The 21386-nt window shown below is 38.2% G+C and overlaps 2 protein-coding genes across 2 annotated transcripts in view; both read left to right on the forward strand.

Moving 5' to 3' along the window:
- The first annotated feature begins 922 nt into the window (after positions 1–922).
- On the forward strand, positions 923–2540 carry crybb1l3 (crystallin, beta B1, like 3). Its single transcript, XM_034115227.1, has 5 exons — positions 923–1000; positions 1110–1228; positions 1321–1453; positions 1793–1935; positions 2372–2540. The coding sequence occupies exons 1-5, from the start codon at positions 935–937 to the stop codon at positions 2538–2540; spliced, it is 630 nt and encodes a 209-aa protein (XP_033971118.1). The 5' UTR covers positions 923–934.
- A 1611-nt stretch (positions 2541–4151) lies between these two features.
- The window catches only part of unc119a (unc-119 homolog a (C. elegans)), a 23700-nt gene continuing 6465 nt past the window's right edge, over positions 4152–21386 (forward strand). Inside the window, exon 1 of the mRNA XM_034114948.1 lies at positions 4152–4549. Coding sequence (XP_033970839.1) covers positions 4429–4549 — 121 coding nt within the window. The 5' untranslated portion in view covers positions 4152–4428. The remainder of the gene's footprint in view (positions 4550–21386) is intronic.

Here is a 21386-nt window from a genome sequence, read left to right on the forward strand (position 1 = left end):
TTGTGTAGTGTTGCTTTGATTGCTTGGTTCAGTTGGTCATCCTAAGCTTAAATGGATGAGAAAGACAAGGGGCTGCTTTCCTTATTTCTGAAATAAAAATGTGATTATGGCAGGTTTGACGTTCCATACAGAGGAAACACCGCTTTAAAAGGGAAGAATCAGATTAAACTATGCTGCTTACAAAATGGATTTTGGGATGGATTTGAGTAAGCTAATCATTTAAACAAGTTCATTTATACTTAAAAACGATATGGTTTTACAAGTGTTGCAAATCTGCTTACTTTTTCTCCATTTTGCTTCTCATATTTAAATGGATTGAAATGCCTCAAGGGTTAATGTTTAAATATAGTATAGACGATAAAGAAATATATATATTTATTATTAGAAATGTTTTACCCTTAAAGAGCAACTTAAAACACAATTTGTTTTACTTGAAGTGATAGTTACTCTGGAGTCTGTCAGTGCACCATGACATCATAGTTGGGTGGGGTTACAGGTGCTTATTCAGCTACACCCGTCAGTAATTCTGATTAGGGTTAGGGGTGAAACAGTCTCTCAACCACAGAGGGCAGTCAAACGCTGCTTTTCAGCCTGGTGAACCTTCACCAGAAAGAACAGTCAGCCAGTTCTTGAGGGCATAAAATAATAGCCAGTTAACAGTAAAGCTTTTACACAATAACGGCAAATGTAGAGATCTATTTTTTTCTGATGTTATGTGAATGTTAACAGAAGAGATACTGTGTTGACATTCGCTGTTCAAGAAACAAAGTGTTCTTTTTTTAATCCCTGAGGCGAAAATAGTGGATGAATGAATAATGGCTTGGGCATCTAAAATTATTCCAGCAGTTCAGAAACAATAATTCCCCTCTTCAAGCCCCACAGTGATATGTGAAAATGTCTCACTGACTTTGTGTTTCTCTCTTTAGATCTGATCATGTCTCACTCAGGTGCTCAGGGCAGCATTGGCAGCCACTCTGCCATTGGTCTGCACAATCACAAGGTACCTCTACTGCTTGTTTAGAATTGACTTAAAAACTAAGCCTAAAATTAAACACTGAAAACATTTTAACTTCAGAAATAAACACATTGAGCTTTTATTTGCCTTTCAGGTTTACCTCTATGAGTTTGAGAACTTCCAAGGCCGTAGGATGGATCTGCTCGCAGAGAACCGCAACCTGATGGAGAAGGGTTTCGAGAGGATCGGCTCCATCAGGGTGGAGAATGGACCGTAAGGGACCACAATGGCCATCAAAATAAGTGTTACAGCCCTGTAACTCTTTTCCCTAAGTAACATTTGTATCCATGTATCTATCCATGCAGTTGGGTGGGTTATGAGCAGCAGAACATGACTGGTGAGATGTTCATGCTGGAGAAGGGAGAGTACCCCCGCTGGAACACCTGGTCCAACAGCTACAGGTGCGACCGCTTCATGTCCATCAGGCCCGTCAGGATGGTGAGTCAGAATCAGCTTATTTTGCATCTCTTATACATTGTGTAATGGCACAAAGAAAAATATGTGTTATGGATGCAGTTATTGTATTTATAGATTTAATCCACTGCGTGTATTTTTGCTTTCCACTATCAATATGATAATGTTTAGAGTAAAAAGATTTCTGGCCTTCCAAATAAAAATTCCTTTCTAAATCAACAATACAGTAACTGTACTTTTTTGACTGCATTTGTGTTTTAAAATCTCTTTATCAGCTAAAATCTAGGACAAACAGCTGCACCAGGATCTGTAAGAAAAGTTGTCAACAGATACTGATTTAAAAGTGATGCGTGTGTCTTACAGGATCCCCAGGACCACAAGATCTGCCTGTACGAGTGCCCCAACTTCGAGGGTCGTAAGATGGAGGTGTGCGATGAGGATATTCCCAGCCTGTGGTCTTACGGCTTCCAGGATCGCGTTGCCAGCATTCAGGTCTCCGGTGGAACGTAAGTCATTTCTGAGTAAAATTTAAAACTAAAACAGCCTTTGGCCAACAAAAGTAGAGCAAACAGAAAAAACAGAATCTCTCATCTTATTGTACTGCCAGAACATTTGTAATTGAATGAATAAACCATTTATATCCTGTGGGGAGAGAAATCAATGAACAATGTTAGCTGCAAAGTATCTTGACTGTTGCCATGAGTAGCTACAAGCTTTGTAGTAAATGTTTGGATTAGATTAGATGTAGCAAAGCATTTTACAATCTGGAATCAATAAAGTATAAAAGCATGTAGTAGAAGTTGCCATTTTTCAAATTACAATTTGACCGCATGTTAGCTTTGGCAATAACCTAACCTAACCATTTTTGTAATAAAGCTCATCTGAATTGAAGTCAACAGAGCTTTTTGTGTCCTAAGTGTTTCTCTCTGCCTTCCCCCACAGCTGGGTGGGCTACCAGTACCCTGGCTACCGTGGATACCAGTATGTGTTTGAGATGGGACCTATGAAGCACTGGAATGAGTGGGGAGCCCAACAGCCCCAGATCCAGTCCATCCGCAGGGTGAGGGACATGCAGACGCACCGCAGGGGCTGCTTCGAGATGAACGCATAGACAGGAGTCCAGCAGACTGTGGGGGGATAGCAGAGGGGTCGGCATGCTGCAAACCATCCCCTTGGAAATTCTTCAACAGCCACCTAGCCCCAAAAGCTAATGGCTTTTGAATATTGTTATGTTTTTACTGGTAGGATTTGGAAGTATGTGGCATCGTGAATGATTCTGATTGTGACTGACTTCCAGAGTCTGTAACACCGGTAAAAATGGTAGCAATGCTCTCTGTCTACAGACCTCAAGATAATGAAAGGGGGTTATGGGGATTAGTTAATAGCTTTTATTAGTTAACCCTTTTATTTTATTTTTATTTACTCGCCTATGTGTTTCTAGCTGACATGATGCCAATAAGCCTGTTCGCCGAAGCGTTTTTCCTCTATCTGGGATCCACAGATTTTAGAGAGTAAAGGGATAAACGATCACATAACTCTTCACAAAGTACTACCATGGACAGCTGCAGTAGGTTCACCCAGCAGACACAGGCACTATCTCCTCATCACAAAGCAAAAGGCTCACTTCGCTGAAGAGGGCACTGGCCAGCCTGTGATTTTCCAAGAGAAAGGTGGCTGTGCAGGGTTGTGTTTTGCAGATGTGAATATCTTTTGGCCGGCCTGTTCCAGCTCATGGATGGGGCTATCCAGAAGATTCACATTTTACACTTTCTCAGGGATGCTGGCATCTGGAAAGCAACTTTCCAATGAAGAAACAATGAAATAAAGATATTATAAAGCTGAAAGACTTTGTTTCCTTGCTTTTTTATATTTTATTAACAACGTATTAAAGCAATAAGTGTGTGTTAATATGTTTAAAGGGAATTATCACCCAACTCTGCAATCTCTCTCAGCTATAAAGAGTGTGAAATGCTTATAAACTTAACACCACTCTCGTTGTTTCCGATAGCTGTAGCCTATGGTTAAAAAAATGTAGACAAAGTAAGCTGGGGTATACAGCAGCTAAAGAGGTATTACCTTCAGGAATTGGTATAAAACAGGGCCAAGGAACTCCAAAACATACAAATGTAGTTTAGTGTCTAATGATTGGGATTTATTGTGAGCATAATAACATTATATATTTATTGATGTAAAGCAATTTGGTCAACTATGTTGTTTTTAGAAGTGCTACTGTATATAAATAAAGTTGCATTGGATTATAGGAACATGAATAATGTTGAAGTTATTCTGCCCTTCAGGTGGCCAAAAAAGGATGAACATTAAATAGTTGAATAAAATAAAAAGGACTGATGATTCCTTTCCTATCGAGGGAAAAATAGTGCTACAGTATAGGGCCAAACTTGAGAAAGATGGTTTGTTTTAGGGAAGCTAAAATACAGAACCATTCACTTATCACACTAAAGAAGAGCAGACAGTGTTGTTCACAGGCCTACATGCTGATTTAGCAACCCCCTATTTTCACACAGTAGTAACAGCTCACCTCAACTAAATATAACTCCAAGATGTTATTTCTGACACCTGTGAGTGTTTGCTTCCCCGGATGTGTGAGCTCATTTTACAGAGTAATCAGTTACTCTTTCTGAGTAGAGCAGCCATGCACGCACTGCTGTATGGGCAGATGACGAGGCGCGCAGACTGTCAGCCACGCACTACTGCTCGGTTTAAAGCCACAGGATTTGGATTAAATAGCTTGTGAGAGGACCGATGAGCCTTGAGCGCGGGAGGGGAGGGAGCTAAGGGCTGATTTTTATCTTTTACCGGATCGAGAAGGGGAGGAGGCACGGAGAATGAGTTATTCTTGTAGCGGCACAGTTTGCTGTACGTGAATTATCCAAAGGCTGCGACGCAAGTAAATCTGCTCCTGCGGCGACGACGCCGAGAGCACCAGAAAGCCTCAGCTCCTCTCAGGTCGAGCACCGATCAGCCCTCTTCTGCTGGACATGAAAGTGCAGCAAGGCTGCAACGCAGACATGGGGATCCCGTTGAGAACTGAAGAAGAATTGCGCGGAAATACCGTAATATCGCCCGATGATGTGCTTGGGCTACAGAAGATCACCAAGAGTAAGTAACCTGCGAGTGTAATTGGCACGATGGAAAGAGTAGTTGAAGCCGCACAGTTAGAGGAGATTAGTGCAACCCATCTGCTGCTGCTTCCTTGTTCATTGTGTCTTTCCTTAGGCTATTTAATGTTAAATATGCTCCCTGTGTTCATGCACTCTTGTTATTGGCTTTGTCGAAGAACTATACCATGGACAGCGACAGTCTGAAAGGAGCTCACTGTGTCGTTCAGCCTTAAATAAGATGTATCCCCTATAACCGATGTGTGTTACAGGTTTTATGTCCTACCCAAGGACAGTTAGTATATCATTTATTTATTACAATTGGTTCTTTAATAAGCAGCATGTTGATTTTACTTATGTTACTACCGTTTGTGTGATTGTATGCCTTTGCACCTGTCTGAGTGTAAAGGCACGAGAGAGAAGGGGACTGTATGCACTTCCTGGTTTGCTACTTTAATCCTGCTGTAAAAAAATTAATCTGCTGCTTACTACATCCTTACCTTAGACACCTGTGGCTCTGAGGGAACAGGTGGCCAGGGATGTGATCCAGTAGTTATACATATAGCTTGACATTGACAGTAGTAAGCTTGAATAAGTATGACAAAATAACATATCAGCCTGTTGTTTAACATATTATGGAAACTGTTCCAGATTATCATGGCAACAGGACACGCTAGGCTGTTTAATGATATGAGAAGGCCTGGTTTCAAGCGCCATTATAAGCAGAGTGAGGTGATAGGAGAGAAGTTTCACAAACTTTAAACTTGTATTTCATGATACTGCACTACTGCTTTATTTATGTTTCTATTGTTTACCAAGGTGTTGCTGTTTTGATTGAGGCTGACAGTGAGACTGACCAAACCTATTGAAATGTGAAAGAAGCACAGGTTTAGGTTCAGTTTGCACAGGTGGCTTAAAAGAAACTACAGATTCCAGAGGCCTACAGTTTGAAGAAAGAAATGTGACTAGTGGAGTCCAGAAGTCTAATGAGGAGCATGTACGTTCTTTCTCAGCCTTAATATTGGTTCGACAAATAAACAAAAAAACTCAACCCAAGGACAAACCATTTTTGGGGCTTTGTCAGTGAATGTGAGCTAACACTTGAACAGGATTTCTATGCATTTGGCACAAATATACACTTAGAATTAGGATGCATTTATTGAAATTCAGGGGTCAAAGGTTAAGTCAGTGTGACCTTACACATTTTTTTGACCATAACTCAAGAATTCATACGTTTAATGTTTGATAGGACAAAATGATGCTGTGAGGACATTTTGGATCGATACAAATGTAAACGGCAACTTGGAAACCTGCATTACGTCTGACTACGAAAAGGAAACAAATATTAGTTGATAATAAATTCTTGTTTTCTAAAAAGGAACATTTTCATTGATTCATTTGCTTAGTCCAAACCAATCCCCCTGAAAAAACACAAAATGTCACACCAACTCTCTTACCCTCTCCTATGTTTTCATTTGGTGGACCCTTAGTGGAAAAGCAGCACTAGGGCTCCGTCAGTGCAATTATACGTAAATCACTCATGGTGGTGCAGTAATCTCCACTCCCCACTTCATCCAAGTAATCTGGATTATGTTAGGAGTGCTTTAACACAGCCTGACGTGATGTACCCCAGGTAATTAATGAACCTGGAGCTGAAGCGCAATCGAGTTTGTTTACATTGTGGATATTTGATTACACATTTAGTTTTAATGTTCCCATACCATTAATTTACAGGCTTACCACGGCTGCAAACTCTAATAGAAATATATGATATGTGTTAGTTGCTGAACCACAACTAATGCTTGGTTTATACAAATGAACCGATGCTTCCTTGTTTCCTGTTTAGTGATGAGAGCACAGAAATGTCTCCCCAAGGCCCAATCATTTTAAACGACAGACCATACCACAGAGAGAAGCATTGTGTGCCGCACAATTCAATCATTTTCTGCTGCAAGAGAAAAATAAATGTGCAGTTGTGAAAGAGGGAATCAGAAAACGCCTGACCCTGCCAACAAAATGCCTTTTTCAGTAGTGCTTTTGGGAGGTAAATGCCACCATTTTGGGGCAGCCCAGCTCCAGTCTGTCACGCTGGTTCAGAGCTGATAAGCGAGGCACAGCGCCTCATTGTCACACAGGCGGAGAGAAGAAATATAATCGAGGCGGCAGAGAAGCGCTGCAGTGATATGAAAAATGGCACATTATCAGTTTACTGTTTACATGAGGGATGATTTATGATGATATGAAGGCCGGCAGACAAAAATAGAAATACTGCCGTTACAAAATAAATGTTACACAAATAATTGTTATGGGTTAACCATTAAACAGCCAAACAGTTAAAAGACACAGGGGTCTGTTTGTGGGAACGTGTGTTTTTTTTTTTTTAAAGTAACCTATCAGATATTGAAATCCGATCCAGGAAGTCCCGTTTGAATAACAGATTAATGTGTTTAAAAGTTCAAGACAGGTTTACAATACTCAGGCAGGATTGTAAAACTCTGGAAATAGATACAGAATACAACAACATTAGGAGCCCTGATCAGTGAAGTTGCCCCCTTTACTTACATTGTGACATGAGGGATAACTTATTTATATTATGAACAGGAGGAATAATTACAACAGGCTTGTTTTCTTTTTCAAAAGACTTGAATAATTGCAAACCTATCCTTTAATGCAGGAAAAAAGCAAAAGACTGCAGATGAAAAGGTTGAGCTGTCATGGCATTTGTGTTTAAATCTGTTCAGACTGACCTAATGTGACTGGGTGCAATTCCTGATGTCTAAAGATAATGGTTCACAATGTCAAAGGCATTTATTGTGTTGATCTCAGTTGCAAACATGTAGAGAATAATTGAAAAAAGCTTGAGAGAAGTTTGAATGCTGCCAATTCCTAGGTTAAAGTTTGACAATTGTTAAAAAAGTGTTTTGGTGTCTTGCTAGAGCCCATTACAATTTATTAACCATAATAATGTGTGAATATCAAATTAGAAAAAAACATTAGATGATCTATTGTACTGTGGGCATTTTTTACAAAAAATAATTGTGTTTTATTATGCCTCATCCAAATAATTTACTCCTTTTACACAAATGGGTAATCAATTGTTTGGCCTTAATAAGTCTGGGACACAGAGCAGTGCTTTATCTGCGTCAGGCGGGATTTCCCCTCTGTGATGTCTGCCAACACAATGGATACGGCTTTAATTAAAATTGATTGGTGCAGCCGGTTCTTAATCTCGCATGCACAGCTGTCACAAGGTTACTCTTTCATAATGATTTGACATGGAGAGTCGGCTCGTTTCATCCACATCAGTAATCAACGCGATCCCACAAACTGTGTTTAATTCTTGCTTTCTTCTAGTCTTTGAATCAGGCGCTTGTTGCCAGAGTCAGGAACATTTGAACTCTACATTAGCAGTGTCATCATGTTTAGTTGTATAATGTAAGGTTGTACTTTCCCATAGTGTTGAATACACTTATTGATCAATACCAAAAACTCACCGATTACTGGCTGGTGCTCATATTTGTGCCTGAAGCTCTTTGCTCACACACGCAACTGATGCCCATGTGTATAACTTATGATGAACATACCAACAATGTGTTATTATCTACTCCTATTGCAAAAATATGATAGTTCTAAGTACTAAATATTCAATAGGCCATATAACTTATCGTTATCCGATCTTTTAATAATACTTATAAGAGTACCATAATACTTCATAATTGTCACACTAACATTTTCTGTGCAGTGATCATAGTGTATTATAATTCCAACAGTTGAAAGAAATTATTATTAATGCTTCTTAATCCCGGTTATATTGTTATAAATTAAAGGTGGGGTAGGTAAGTTTGAGAAACCGGCTCGAGATACACTTTTTGTTATATTCCATGGAATGCTCTTAACATCCTGATAGCAATGAATATCTTAAGTGCTTTGACAAAAAATCCATACAAATATTTCATCTGTGGAAGCCGTAGTACTGTAAAAAGCACGACCAATCATTTTAGCCGGCCGGCTAAAATAACTGGATGGCCTACCTGCCTGTCAGCCTTCCATCTGTGCACAAACTTATCTCGTGCCCTCATTGGTCATGTGCGCGTTCGTGTGTGTTGGAGGAGGGGCTCTGTAAGGAAGTGGCAGATTTTTTCCGGCTGTGTATTTTCAAATTCTAGCGCACTCGAGCTGGTTTCTCCAAAATTACCTACCCCACCTTTAAGTGAAGTAATACAAAAGTAAGATGTAATGCATAACAAGCAAGTTATAGGTCAAAATATCAATTAAATGCTTTAAATAGTAGTTGTAAAGCATTCTGAATACTTACCAGTGCTTAAAACGGATATACTTAAAACCAGTTAAGCCCCAAGCCTGTTTTTCAGGCCTCAGGCTCGAAAATGACATTCCCAGAACAAATTACTATAACTTCACTTCTAAAAAGGGGTAAATTAATAATCTTTTTTCTCAAAGCAATGATAAACCTGTGAGTTGGATGTAGAAAACTCAGAATGAATATTGAATTTTTTTTATTTTAAAATAAATTCAGATTGAACATAGTAAAAAAATGTAAATTATAGTGTCCGTCCAAAAAAAAAACATTACTTATAGTGAAAACTACCATTGAATGATGGAATAGTAGACTAAAAGCTTTAGGAATCCAAACTATAACATATAATAATGACCCTGTATCAAGATTGATGCAAAACAAGTGACATTTGACCTTTTTAGAGAGATTTAGCAACAAAAAAACACTTCTGGGGTCATTTGGGTGGATTTTCAATATCTCTGGCCCCCCTCGGTCGATTTTGATGATTGACATCTCTTTTTAACAATTAGAGCCAATAGAATCGAGGGGAAGTTCCTGAAATCCATCGAAACATTAGCCATTGGTGAATGAGTGATGCGTAGCCAGAATTCCCAAAACAGGAAGCTGTCATACACTCTAGTAGCTATCATAGCAGCTCTATATGAAAACTCCGTTATTGACATAAATATGAGGATGGATTATCAGTAATCATTTCAGACACATTGGGTTAACCTATGGATTAACCTTCAGCAGCGTTTTTACCGTTTTAATGCCATTGAACACAACTTTTGATCAGAAACAGCAAAAGGTAAGACATTTCTCCCGTGTTTGCTCCCTAAAGCTATGTGGTGTGATGTCTGGGTTCGCTTCCCCTGTCGCTAGTTGATTGCTCAGTGATGATACTTATGTGTCTGGAATCTGTGGAATCTCAGTTTGCTAATCGATATCTTGTTTGTGCAGATCCGATAAATAATAAGGGTATTTTAACGTGAGTTCTGTGCTAAATGCGTCAGCATTTTTTCGCTCAGGGCTAATTCCGAGCCTTTGTTATTACCCTTGTGTTTCCTTTAGCAAAAAATTGTTAATATTGTCCGATAGCTGAGTTTCTTCCCGTTAAGTGGGTATGACACATTCATAGTTTACTAAATCTTAAGAAGCCCTCAGATGCTGTTTCTTGCAAGATGTTGCGTCATGCCCCCGGTACCGGGGGCTTAAGTGCTACAAACAGTATCTAATGCATTCAAATTATGTTTATTATAAAGCGTATAGACAAGACCAAGAGAAGCCTAGCCAGACATGTATACCAAAAAGAGTATTAGCATGTCTAATCCTTAACCAAACACTCCTATATTGCGTTTAATCTACTTGTATATCTTCATTAGTTAAGATAAATGCCCCACTATCTTTAAATAGGATAACATTGCCAAGTGATCTAATACAGAATAAACAGGGATGTTCCTGAAGAGAATGCAAACAACGTTGTTCTCCGTTTTTTCCGTACAGCTGGGACATATTTTTTTAACTTTATATATACACATGTATTAATCTCTTCAATAAAGCATGCAGCTGGCATTTATTAAACTATTTTATATTAAAAACAATGTCAATAAACTGAACTCTTATTTATTAAAATTACATTTTTTTCAATTACTATTGGTTATACTTACAGAACTTATTTATGCATTGTATTCACAGTGTTTTTAGGTTAAGCTATTTTGCTCAAATAGGTCTCACACCATTTAGTTGCTCTGCAGTCACCCGTAATTGAAACTCACTTCTCCAATTGACTCAGCTGTCGTTTTTTCTTTCACCTACAATCACACGGGAGAAGCTAAGCTAATCCATGTCCCTCTGGAGAAAGAAACTCAGTGTAAGACTGTTAAATATGAATTGGATAAACCTTTACATTTAAATCCCTGTTGACTGATAAAGAGCAGTATGAATGCATGAGTGTTTATGAATTGATGTTGAGTCTTAGCAGCCGCATCATTTCACAACTGATAATGATCTGATTATTATTTAAATATTCCATTTTCTAAAGTTATGATGCGTGTTGTTGCAGATCATTTATTCTTTTGACTTTGTTTTGTTGCTCCACTGTCCAATTTTAACTCGCATGTTTAACTCAATACATTTAATTATCTATTAAATGACTAGGGAAAAGGATTAGTTCTGAAAATGTTTTCTAACCTCTTGAAACCTTTGATGCTACCACAAAGTCTTCGGAGGACCACTTAACATATTTTAAATAAAACACATTTCTTCTTCACACTCCTCAGATTTAGTGATTTTATCACAGTTAGTGAGCACAGTCAGTGGATTCAAGTGCAAGACTTGAAAAAACACAAAGCAGGCAGAATGAAAAGTTATTACTTACTAACAAGGGTATCCAGGGAGGTCAGTCCAGAGAATCAGTCAAGATCTAAGTATACAAAATAGGTCTGAAAAAACCAGAAGAATATACTGTGAAAAAAGTTTGAAAAGCTCACTAAAACAGAAGAGACAAACCAGCAAAGGAACATGGCTGGTACGTGTAGTGAATGACTGATTGGGAAAGTGAGAACAGGTGAGCAGGAAGTCAGGTGACTGCAGGACTAATAAGGAACAGATGAAAGTAATCAAAGCTGGAGGGAAAGCACAAAAAGACAGGAAGTAAAGGGGGTGTTTCCCAATGTCGAGGACGCTTGCTTGGTAGCACATGTCTTCCGAGTCACTTGCTTCAGAAGCGAGGCAAGAATCCTTCCTAGCCTCGGAAAACGAAGAATTGTGGAACAGGCTAACAGGTGTGCAGGTGTGCGTCATATGCGAGGCCCCGCCTTAAATGGAGCGCGATTTCCGCCAAAGATTTGGAAATAAAACAGCTCATAATTTCATGCAATTTACAGTGCTGTATGAAGTGAAAACTAAAATGGTCATTCAATGATCACCATCCCAAGCCCAAACAAAAGTCAATACAAATAAGTGTACATAATAATATATGCATACATAGCCACAGGCACAGTTCAAATTTACTTTATAATACTTCAATAATTTTTTAGCAACCTTTTGAAATGTACTTGAGAATTTTCCTGAATGATGTGAAGAGTTCCAGCTGACCATGGCTCTGTACATGACTGTTTTCTGTCCCATATTTGATTTAGATTTGGGTAATACAAACCTTCCTTCTATTGTATGTCGTGTTTGATAGTTATGTTGAGCATATTGCGCTATAAACCTTTGTGATAATATATGTGGTGAGTGAGTCACTGTAATATTTCTGACTAAATATAAGTTGACCTCTGTCTGACAGTTAACCATTTCAGTGTCTCCAGCATTTCAGTGACTCTGGTTCTGTAGGAGCACTGCAGTTCACATCGTGCTGCCTTATTTTGTGCTACTTGTAGTTTGTTTAAATCTTTTTCAGCAGCACTAGACCATATAACCAAACAATAATCAAGCTGCGACAGAACCAAAGCATCCAAAACTTGTGTTCTGACATCCATTGGCAAATATTTTACAATTCTTTTTACAAGTGACACACCCCTTCCCATTTTACATACAACATTATCAATTTGTTTAGACCAAGATAATTTATGATCCAGGGTTATACCTAGCAATTTTGTCTCCTTGACCTGTTCAATTTAAATATGGTTTAAATGTAGTTGCAATTTTGGTTCACCTTTTAACTGATGATTTGATCCTATTAATAAAGATTTTGTTTTTCCCGCATTAAGTACCAACTTATTATGTATGACCCACTCTGATATCAGTAGTAGATCTTTATTCATAACATTTGTCAACTCTCTTTTAGTTGACGCTGCATAATATATTGTTGAGTCATCTGCATACATTACAATTTTAGCTTTTTCTAACACTAATGGTAGATCATTTGTAAAAATAGAAAATAAAAGCGGTCCCAAACAACTACCCTGAGGTACTCCACAAGTGACTGTTTTCATCTTTGAGAGACTTCCATTAAAAAAAACAGTTTGACTTCGATTTGTCAGGTAACTTTCTAACCACCTCAGCGTTTCAAAATTAAAACCATATTGTTCCAGCTTGTGTAACAATAAAGAATGGTCAATGACATCAAAAGCAGAACTAAAATCAAGTAGTACTGCACCCACTAACTTCCTATTATCTAGTTCGCCCTTCCAGTCATCTGTCATTTGTGTTAAAGCGGTGCATGTCGAATGGCCAGGTCTGTAAGCATGTTGATACACAGTATTAAGTTTGTTACCTTCAAAGTATTTTTGTATTTGATTGAAAATGATTCTCTCCATTATCTTTGCTAACGCTGGTAACAAACTTATTGGGCGGCTATTTGTACCAGAAAATGGTCCAGCTGGATTTTTTGCAAGTGGAATAATGTTTGCTATTTTCCATGCCTGTGGGCAAATACATTTTTCAATACTCAAATTTATAATATGACAGTTAGGCTCTGCAACAAAATAAAACAGGAAACAGAATCACTCAAGTAATACAACAAACAAATGTCAACCAATGCCCTTGGCAGAGGTAACAACAGAAATCTAAATATCTCTTTTAAATAAAAGTAAACGTTTGATAAATATGTATGATTTTAACTGCTGTCATTTGAAATGAATCACTCAAATTTCTTGACGTATTTCAAAATTGATTGCAACTGACTGAGCTGTTTGCCTTTCATTTGACTGACTTGACAGTGTGGTGTCATGGGGTTCACTTGAAGAAGAGACACTTCTTAATCAGATACATCATACATGGTGTGCTGCACATTGCGTACTTTAGCCGGATTACTACAGAGCTCATTGGTCCTTGATGCTTTTTAGGTGTATTTAAGCCCAAATCCTCTTTCATTTGCAATTTATGTTTTCAAGTGATCCTGTCGCTGTACCATTCTTGTGAATTTAGGAAAACTTTGAGGGAATTTCTTCTTATTTGAAACAAACTTTGGCTCTGACTCAATGATAAACTGATCACAATATGGTGGTAAAATGTCAATGTCTGTGTGACTTTCATAAATCATAGTATTTGTCCTCATTAAACAGAGGAATTAAATTTTTGGCCGGATAGAGATAAGAGAAATGAATCTCATCTGCATTCAGCTGCTCAGAAGGCAACCTCTCCACAAACCTCACTGTTTGCCAGTTTGCCTAAAGGTGATGTAAACCCAGAGACATGAAACAGTCTGCCATGCACAGGTGCACCGTACATCATGATGTGAACATTAAGGTGTAGAGCTAATGTCACCAGCTGCCTTTGGCTATGGCTTACTTTAAAGTGGAGACAAGTCAACACTTTTGCATTGTTATTGCTCATGTTCTGGGATTAATTCAAATTGCGGTCTCCGCGTTGACCGGAGACCACAGGGTCAAGTGAAAAGAATAAGGCATCTGAAGTCAATCCTTGTGGCTGAGAGTCTGTAACTCTGTGCTAATCTTGGGGATTAAGGGGCTATAAATGGCAGCTCGTTTGCTCTTTATGAATGCCACTTTGGTGTCAGACAGGCTCTGAGTATCCGAACACAGGAACACAGCATGACTCAAAACTCGGTGCTAATTTTACTCTCTTTAGAGGGGCTGCTGCCACATGAATATGTTCAGGGCTGCAATGGCTTTGTATTTCATTGGAGTGAAAATTATAATGTTTAACAAGAATTTTCTGTTGGCCTGAGAGTCTAAATCAACGTGTGTGCTGGCTAAGATTAGATTGACAGATACAAAATCATGCAGCACATTTTCTTAAGGTTAAAAACATCATATTAGATACATTTAAATCAGAGCTTTCACACATAAACCCTAAAATGATATAATTATATATATATAGTTATTTACCCTGCGTTGCGATTTCAGATTGTAAATGGACTCTACTTATATAGCGCTTTATCCAGTCTTTAGAACCCTTTCATATAGAGCAGTGTGCTATAGGAACTACAATTCATACACATTCACAGACCGTAGGCCATGCCATCGGGAGCAACTCAGGGTTAAGTATCTTGCCCAAGGATACATCGACATGATGACTGCACAGGCTGGGATCGAACCAACAACCCCCATCAGACAAATATAACTAACAGCAAAGGACTTCGTTGTTTATGACCAAATAATGAACCTGTAATGTGACCGTGAAGTCATGCATTGCCTCCTGGACGCTTTACACAGGTGCCTCTTGCCTATACCAAACAGAACATTTACAGTAAGTGAACATCTCTAGTTGTGTGTTGCATGTGTGAAAAGGAAATTCCATTCTATGAATTAAAGAGCATTATGTAATTATGGCAGATCACCTGTACTGACACTTAATGACAAAGCATATATATATCATATCAGATTGTAATTGAAGCCTCTCCTGGCACACACACTCTCTGAATATTCTGCCTCAGATCTGCACATCCTGATTCTTCCTGTGCTTGTAAAACCATGCACCGGGAGTCTATAGGAGGTTGCCTCAGGTATATTACCTCTATCAGACGTGACACATTTCATTTGCATGCCACTGATGCCTAACCTGAGATGCTGTGCTTTGATTTGCTACTGCACCTTGTTGTTGCGGAGCAGCCAGGTGGATGAGGGGAAGGAAAGAGGCGAGCTAATCGAGCTGGCTCACTATCAGAAGGAGCGTTGCTAGGTGACGTGTTGAAGGAAGTGAAGTGGAGCATGTGTGTGTGTGTGTGGGTGTGTGTGTCGGTAAAAAAAAACAGATGGCAAAAAAGAAAGAAAGAACCTAGGTATGAACATTTATATCATGGGTTGTAACCCATGATATAAATGTTCATACCTAGGTTCTTTCTTTCACAAGAAGACAAGGTGATTCAAATAGTAGGAACGTGACTGACTGACTGACTGATGTTTGACTTAGTTAAAGGGGACCTATCATGCAAAATGCACTTTTTGATGTCTTTTATTCATAAATATGTGTCCCCGGTGTGTCGGGGAACTCACGCAGCGTCAGAAAATAAAACCCTTTCTCTTTTCCTCCGTACCCAAATCTTTTAAAAACGGGGGTACAACAAGCGGATACAGATTTGCTGCTGATATGACGTCAAATCGGCGGCGGACCCACAGAAAGTTGCTATGCCTGACGTCTTTTGGACGTAATCTCGTCTTTGTTTACATTAGCAAGCATCGCTAACCCTCAGAGCTAACCTGTACTGTAGAACGTGTGTTTAAAAAGCAGGAAATCAAAAAAGGAACTCACCTTGTGATAAACCCGTAAGAGAAAAGGCATTTGAGCTCCATACTGTTTCAGAAATAATCCTTGATGTGGTTTAGAACAGGATGGCGTTTTATTACAGCATAATTTAACTTTATCTCCGGTAGAATTCTGATCAGGCATTAGCTCCGCCTCCTCTTTTTTTTTTTTCAAGCTAAGGACCCAAAATCCGTGTTTCTCTAATGGCGCATTTCCACTGCAGCGCGTAGCATGGTTTAAGCGTGTCGTGCCAAACCCGGCCCATTTTTTTTTGCGTTTCCACTAGGGCTAGTTCCGGCTCAGGGCTACCTTTTCACAGTTTTTCTGGCCCTCCAAAATCATGGTTCTTTCCGGGCCAACAACCTGGCTGAATATGCTAAACTAGTGACGTGAGTGGCTACAACTACAACACAATGAACATATTTTACCGTGATTTAATTGTAATACACGTTTCAAAATGATGCAGAAGTAACAACATACTGATACCGGTTAGTAAAAGTCTGCAGTCTGCAGACAGACGGCAGGCGAAAAACCTTTTAAAATGCGTGTTTTCTGAATGGAGATCGGCTAAGCTAATGTTGTATATGCTCCGACCGTCCACACACTCACAACAACGGCCTATACAGACATAAATAAACCAGCGACTGTATTCGCCATGACACAGGCAGTCTGTGGTTTGTACTTGTTTAACTTTTGTCTAGTTTCTGAACAGACATGAGGAGATGTGAGCTCTGAGTGCTAACAGCTAACGGCTGATGTTTGGTTTTGTGGTTCGCATTGAAGATGACGTCACGGCTCCGCTTGCACTGCGTTACTATAGTTACTGCCCCAGCTACTAAACTGTAATGGAAACGCAGCATAAAGTGAGCCTGGCCTACCAAGGCCTAACTATACCGTACTAAGCCGTGCGAGGCCCTGCAGAGGAAATGCGCCATAACAGGGCTGCAAAAGAGGGGTATGAGCAGTATGAGGCATGGCTACAATGGGTGATCTGTTTGGTATTTTAAGCAAAAGACTTCACATACATGTTTTGTATAGGTATGGCCCTACAATATATGTTTCCAATATAGCATAATAGGTCCACTTTAAGTAGTTATTTTAGTAATTTAATTGGACACTATTGAAAAGATGCAAAGTTATAGCAGGGATATTTTCCGTCCAACAAGGTATTTTCATATGAGCAAAAAAAAGAATGCCTAATGGGTTTCCTATTTATACACCTTAAGGACTACTTTTATTGAAGCAAGAGCTACTTTTTAAAGGAATAGTTATTCTGGGAAACACACTCACAAAATAGGTACAACTCTCATGCCTCATGTAATTGTTTCATCTTTTTTAAATACAAAATAACTCCTAAAGGTCAATTTTTCATATTTGCAGACCTTGTGCTTCTGAAGTACTTTCTACATTGCTTTGTTGTAAGAGAGAACTTTTTCTGGTCAATGGGTAACAATGGAGATTTTTTGATAATAGATCCCATTGAAAAGTTTCAATAGTAAGGTCTGTCTTGTGACCATTTTACTAAAAATACTTTATTCTGTGTTTCAAATGTTCTCTGAGTATCAACATGGTTAGCTAAATCATATGTTTTTTGTGATTTGGGTTTATGTTTTCTACCCATTTCTCTGTCATTTGTTTAGTAAGAAACTCTTAAAACAGGGACCATGTCTTGATCGCTTGGTTTTTCTAGCTGAATGTTTTCAGAAATCAGTTTGAAAAAAATCTCACTTTGACAGGTGAGATTGTTTTGTCTAAATAAAGTAGAAATTAATTATGTAATGCTCTTAGATATTCCCAAATTCAAGCTTTAGCATGTGTTATTCCTGTGAAACATGGCCCTGGTTCATCAAGAAAAATACTGTGACAAAGCCTGTAGAAGGATCATTAAGGATCACGATGCTTATCATGTCTGTCCTCAAATATGCTCTATACCCTCCATCTCTGTCTCTCACAAACTGAAAATGATGAGTAAGTGTATGTTGAGGTTTTCTCTACTCACATCTCAAACTTCATTGTGTTGTCACTAAACATTTGAAAAGTTGTATTTTATCACAAACCTCTTAGACAGTAGAGTCAGTCATCATCAGTCAAGCTGCTCCATGTGCAGAGGTTATGAAATCAAAGTGTTGCGGTAACGGTTTCTGGGTTTAATAAGACTGTGGGGGAGACATGGTTAGGTGTGAATACTTGCAGTGGACTGAGTGGAAAATGATTCCACTGGCTGAGCGATCAGATGAAATGCTCCATCTGTCTTTTTCAGCAGGTCTGGCACAAAGCCATTTCTGATTCATAAAATGCGTCGATGGGTCATCTTCCCACAGAGCGAGCTGCTCAGTGACTGCTGCCCGAGATGCATTCAGAGCACTCTGCCATTCATATGACATTTTAGTGGATGATAGTTCACCTTTTAGAAACATTTAGCATCTTTACAGGACTTCAATGATTTCACTTTCTCAGTGATCAGATAATATGCTCCATTATTTGCAACAGACTTTTTACCAGATATCTCCATCAATGTTTTGGATTTAAGTGACTACAGGTTGAGGTAAACTGCCTTCAAAGGTTATTTAACCAAGATAGGTAATAAATAGTACTGTGCGTAACATGCATTTCTTTGTCCATTCAGCTAAAACAGACACATTTATCATAAAATGCTGTCACATAAAGTGATTTTGTAACAGTCTTTAACATCAAATACTCAAAATTGGGATATTCATGCTACTAACAGTAGATTGATATCAGGAGAGCAGAAAGACTATCTTCCGTCGCAGACTGAAAACCCACGTTTCACTTGTACCTTGGCCATTAAACTCAACACATACACACACATACGCACACACACATTAATTGTTCACATTACAATAGACATTGATATTGAAAAACTACACAACACAATGGTATTTGTAGTTCTGTCATATTAAACATATCAAGTAAAACAAAGTAAAAAGTGGTGAACAGTTTAATTGAATGTTAATCACACAATTAAAAGATGTTTAAGTCTGGTTTCGTGGTCAAGATGGTTTGAACTGATCTCAGACTAACTCTCGCAGCGATCAGTGCTACATAACATAGTATGCAAGTGCTCTATAAATAGTGTGTGAAAGTTGTCCTTTGGAAGAAACACAATCCCAGAATAACAGCAGGTTTATAGTAATATTCTCAGAGCAGATAAGCGCCTCACATTAGATGAACCGGCAGTAGAGGGCACTGCATCAAACAGCAGCGCTCTAACCCTCTTAGTGCCGTTTGAGAGGAAATATGAAGAGACCGAGTAGCTTCAGATGGAAACGTCTTGACCAGTCCTGTGATGTTCACCATGGAAACACTCACATCCACATGTTAACATGAAATCATAAATGAGACCAATGCATTCAGCAATGTGAGAGATGTAACTACTGAAAGTGTTAACAAACAGACACATTTATATACACACATATTATTATTAGATTATATATACATTCTCTTCACACATGCATACATACATATATACAGTGTTTAATGAAAAGCATTCATTTTTGATATAACACTACATGAGGTTGTACATTTTAAATAACCAGGGATGAGGAATTATTCCTGAGTAAATAACATGACATTACGTCATTTTTTAAATGTTATACAAAGTGGGGGATAGTCACTAAATAAATGTACTCAAGGACTGTACACAATTACATTTATAAGGTACATCAACTTTTCTTGAGTATTTTCCTTTTATGCTACTTATACTTCACAAAGTGTCATAGGCAGATATTGTACTGTTTATCTTACCACATGTATCAAACAGCATTAATGACTTTTTAGGTTTGTACTATATCAAGAAATAAATAAATCAACTAATACACTATGATGTACTATTATTGAAATATATACAGTATATACCTGGCAGTATTAATTAAATGTTTTCCATAAAAATGAAGTTATATACCAGTAATGTAATACACATTATTCTGAGAATGGCCACTTTGGATAATTAGTACTTTTAGATGTGGTACTTACGTATATTTGGTCCCTTGTAACAGAGCATTTGTACACTGCAGTATTGTTACATTTAATTAAATATAACATCTTTGTACTTCTTCCTCTTCTGGTTGTTCATTTTCCCCCCAAAGGTCAGTCTGTGAGTCGTGTGCTTCATATAGTGATACAATATGTTTCTTGAATGCTCTGATGTTGAACTCATAAAAATGTCACTGAATTTCACAGACATGATTTATAACTGTGACCAGAATGAACAACACAAGGAGCTCTGATGATGATGATGTTATGTGATAAATGATAATGTAAAAAGAAGAGGAGGGAATATGACATTTATACACGGCTATAAGGGCTACAAATAGGCTTCATGCTGAATTATGTATATGTTTTAATTAACATCACATGATCTATATGTTGAAGCACTGTGAAATATTGCACTAAAAACGACACACTCACCACGTGATGTTGCTCAAAAATGCTAATAGGGTTTGCCATGTGTCAAATGCATTTAAATGATCTAATAAGTCAATGGCATGTGTCAAGATGAAACCCTTACTGTAAAAGGTCATGTGGTGATACTGATTCACCTTATTTTATCTGATTGAGAACAAGATCCTAACCACAAAAATTGTGCTTTCACAATGAAAAATAACTCATTTATTATAATAATAATAAATTAATACCTCATTTATTATAATAAGGACACCATTTTTCTTTAATTATGTCATTGTAAGGCAAGCATACTGGCGTGAACAAAACTCAAATCTAACTTGAAGCAGGACGTAGAAAGGTATTTTTTCAAATGTAACTCCTGCTAGGTTTCTGAATGCTCAAAGTCATACTCAATCAGAAAAATAAAGATAACAAACAAGCCGTATTCACGCATAAACAAAACATATTTTCAATTTAAGGCATAAGATTATGCATGTTTCTTTTTTTTGTTTTACTTGTACTGTCTGTGAAAAAATACAGTTTGTATTTTGAGAAAAGTGCATGTATGGACAAAACAAATCAATTCACAGAATGTAAAAAGACTAGATATCCAGCCTGAAATGTAAACAGATGAAGCAGAAGGCCCACCTCTCATAAGCCTTAAAATAAAGAGCGTTGTTGCACCGTGATTGGACGAGAGGGTGGGTGAACGCATGCAAGCTGATATTAATTATTTATTCTGAGTCAGTCCCCGGCGCCCTGCACAACAGGTGATCTGAATAACCTCCAATCAACTCAGAAGAACTGTGACATTCAGCTAAAAGGAATTAGGAAAAGGGAAATGACAACAAGTACAAAAGAATGAGGGCCCGCCACAGTCATGACTTGAGAAGAAAGACACTGCATGATCTGTCAACTTCAGAATCAGAATACCTTTATTTCATCTATTACCTGTGCTGCAGTTTTTAAGTCAGACATTTTTATATTT

Source organism: Trematomus bernacchii, unplaced genomic scaffold, assembly GCF_902827165.1.
Source record: "Trematomus bernacchii unplaced genomic scaffold, fTreBer1.1, whole genome shotgun sequence".
NCBI lineage: Eukaryota > Metazoa > Chordata > Actinopteri > Perciformes > Nototheniidae > Trematomus > Trematomus bernacchii.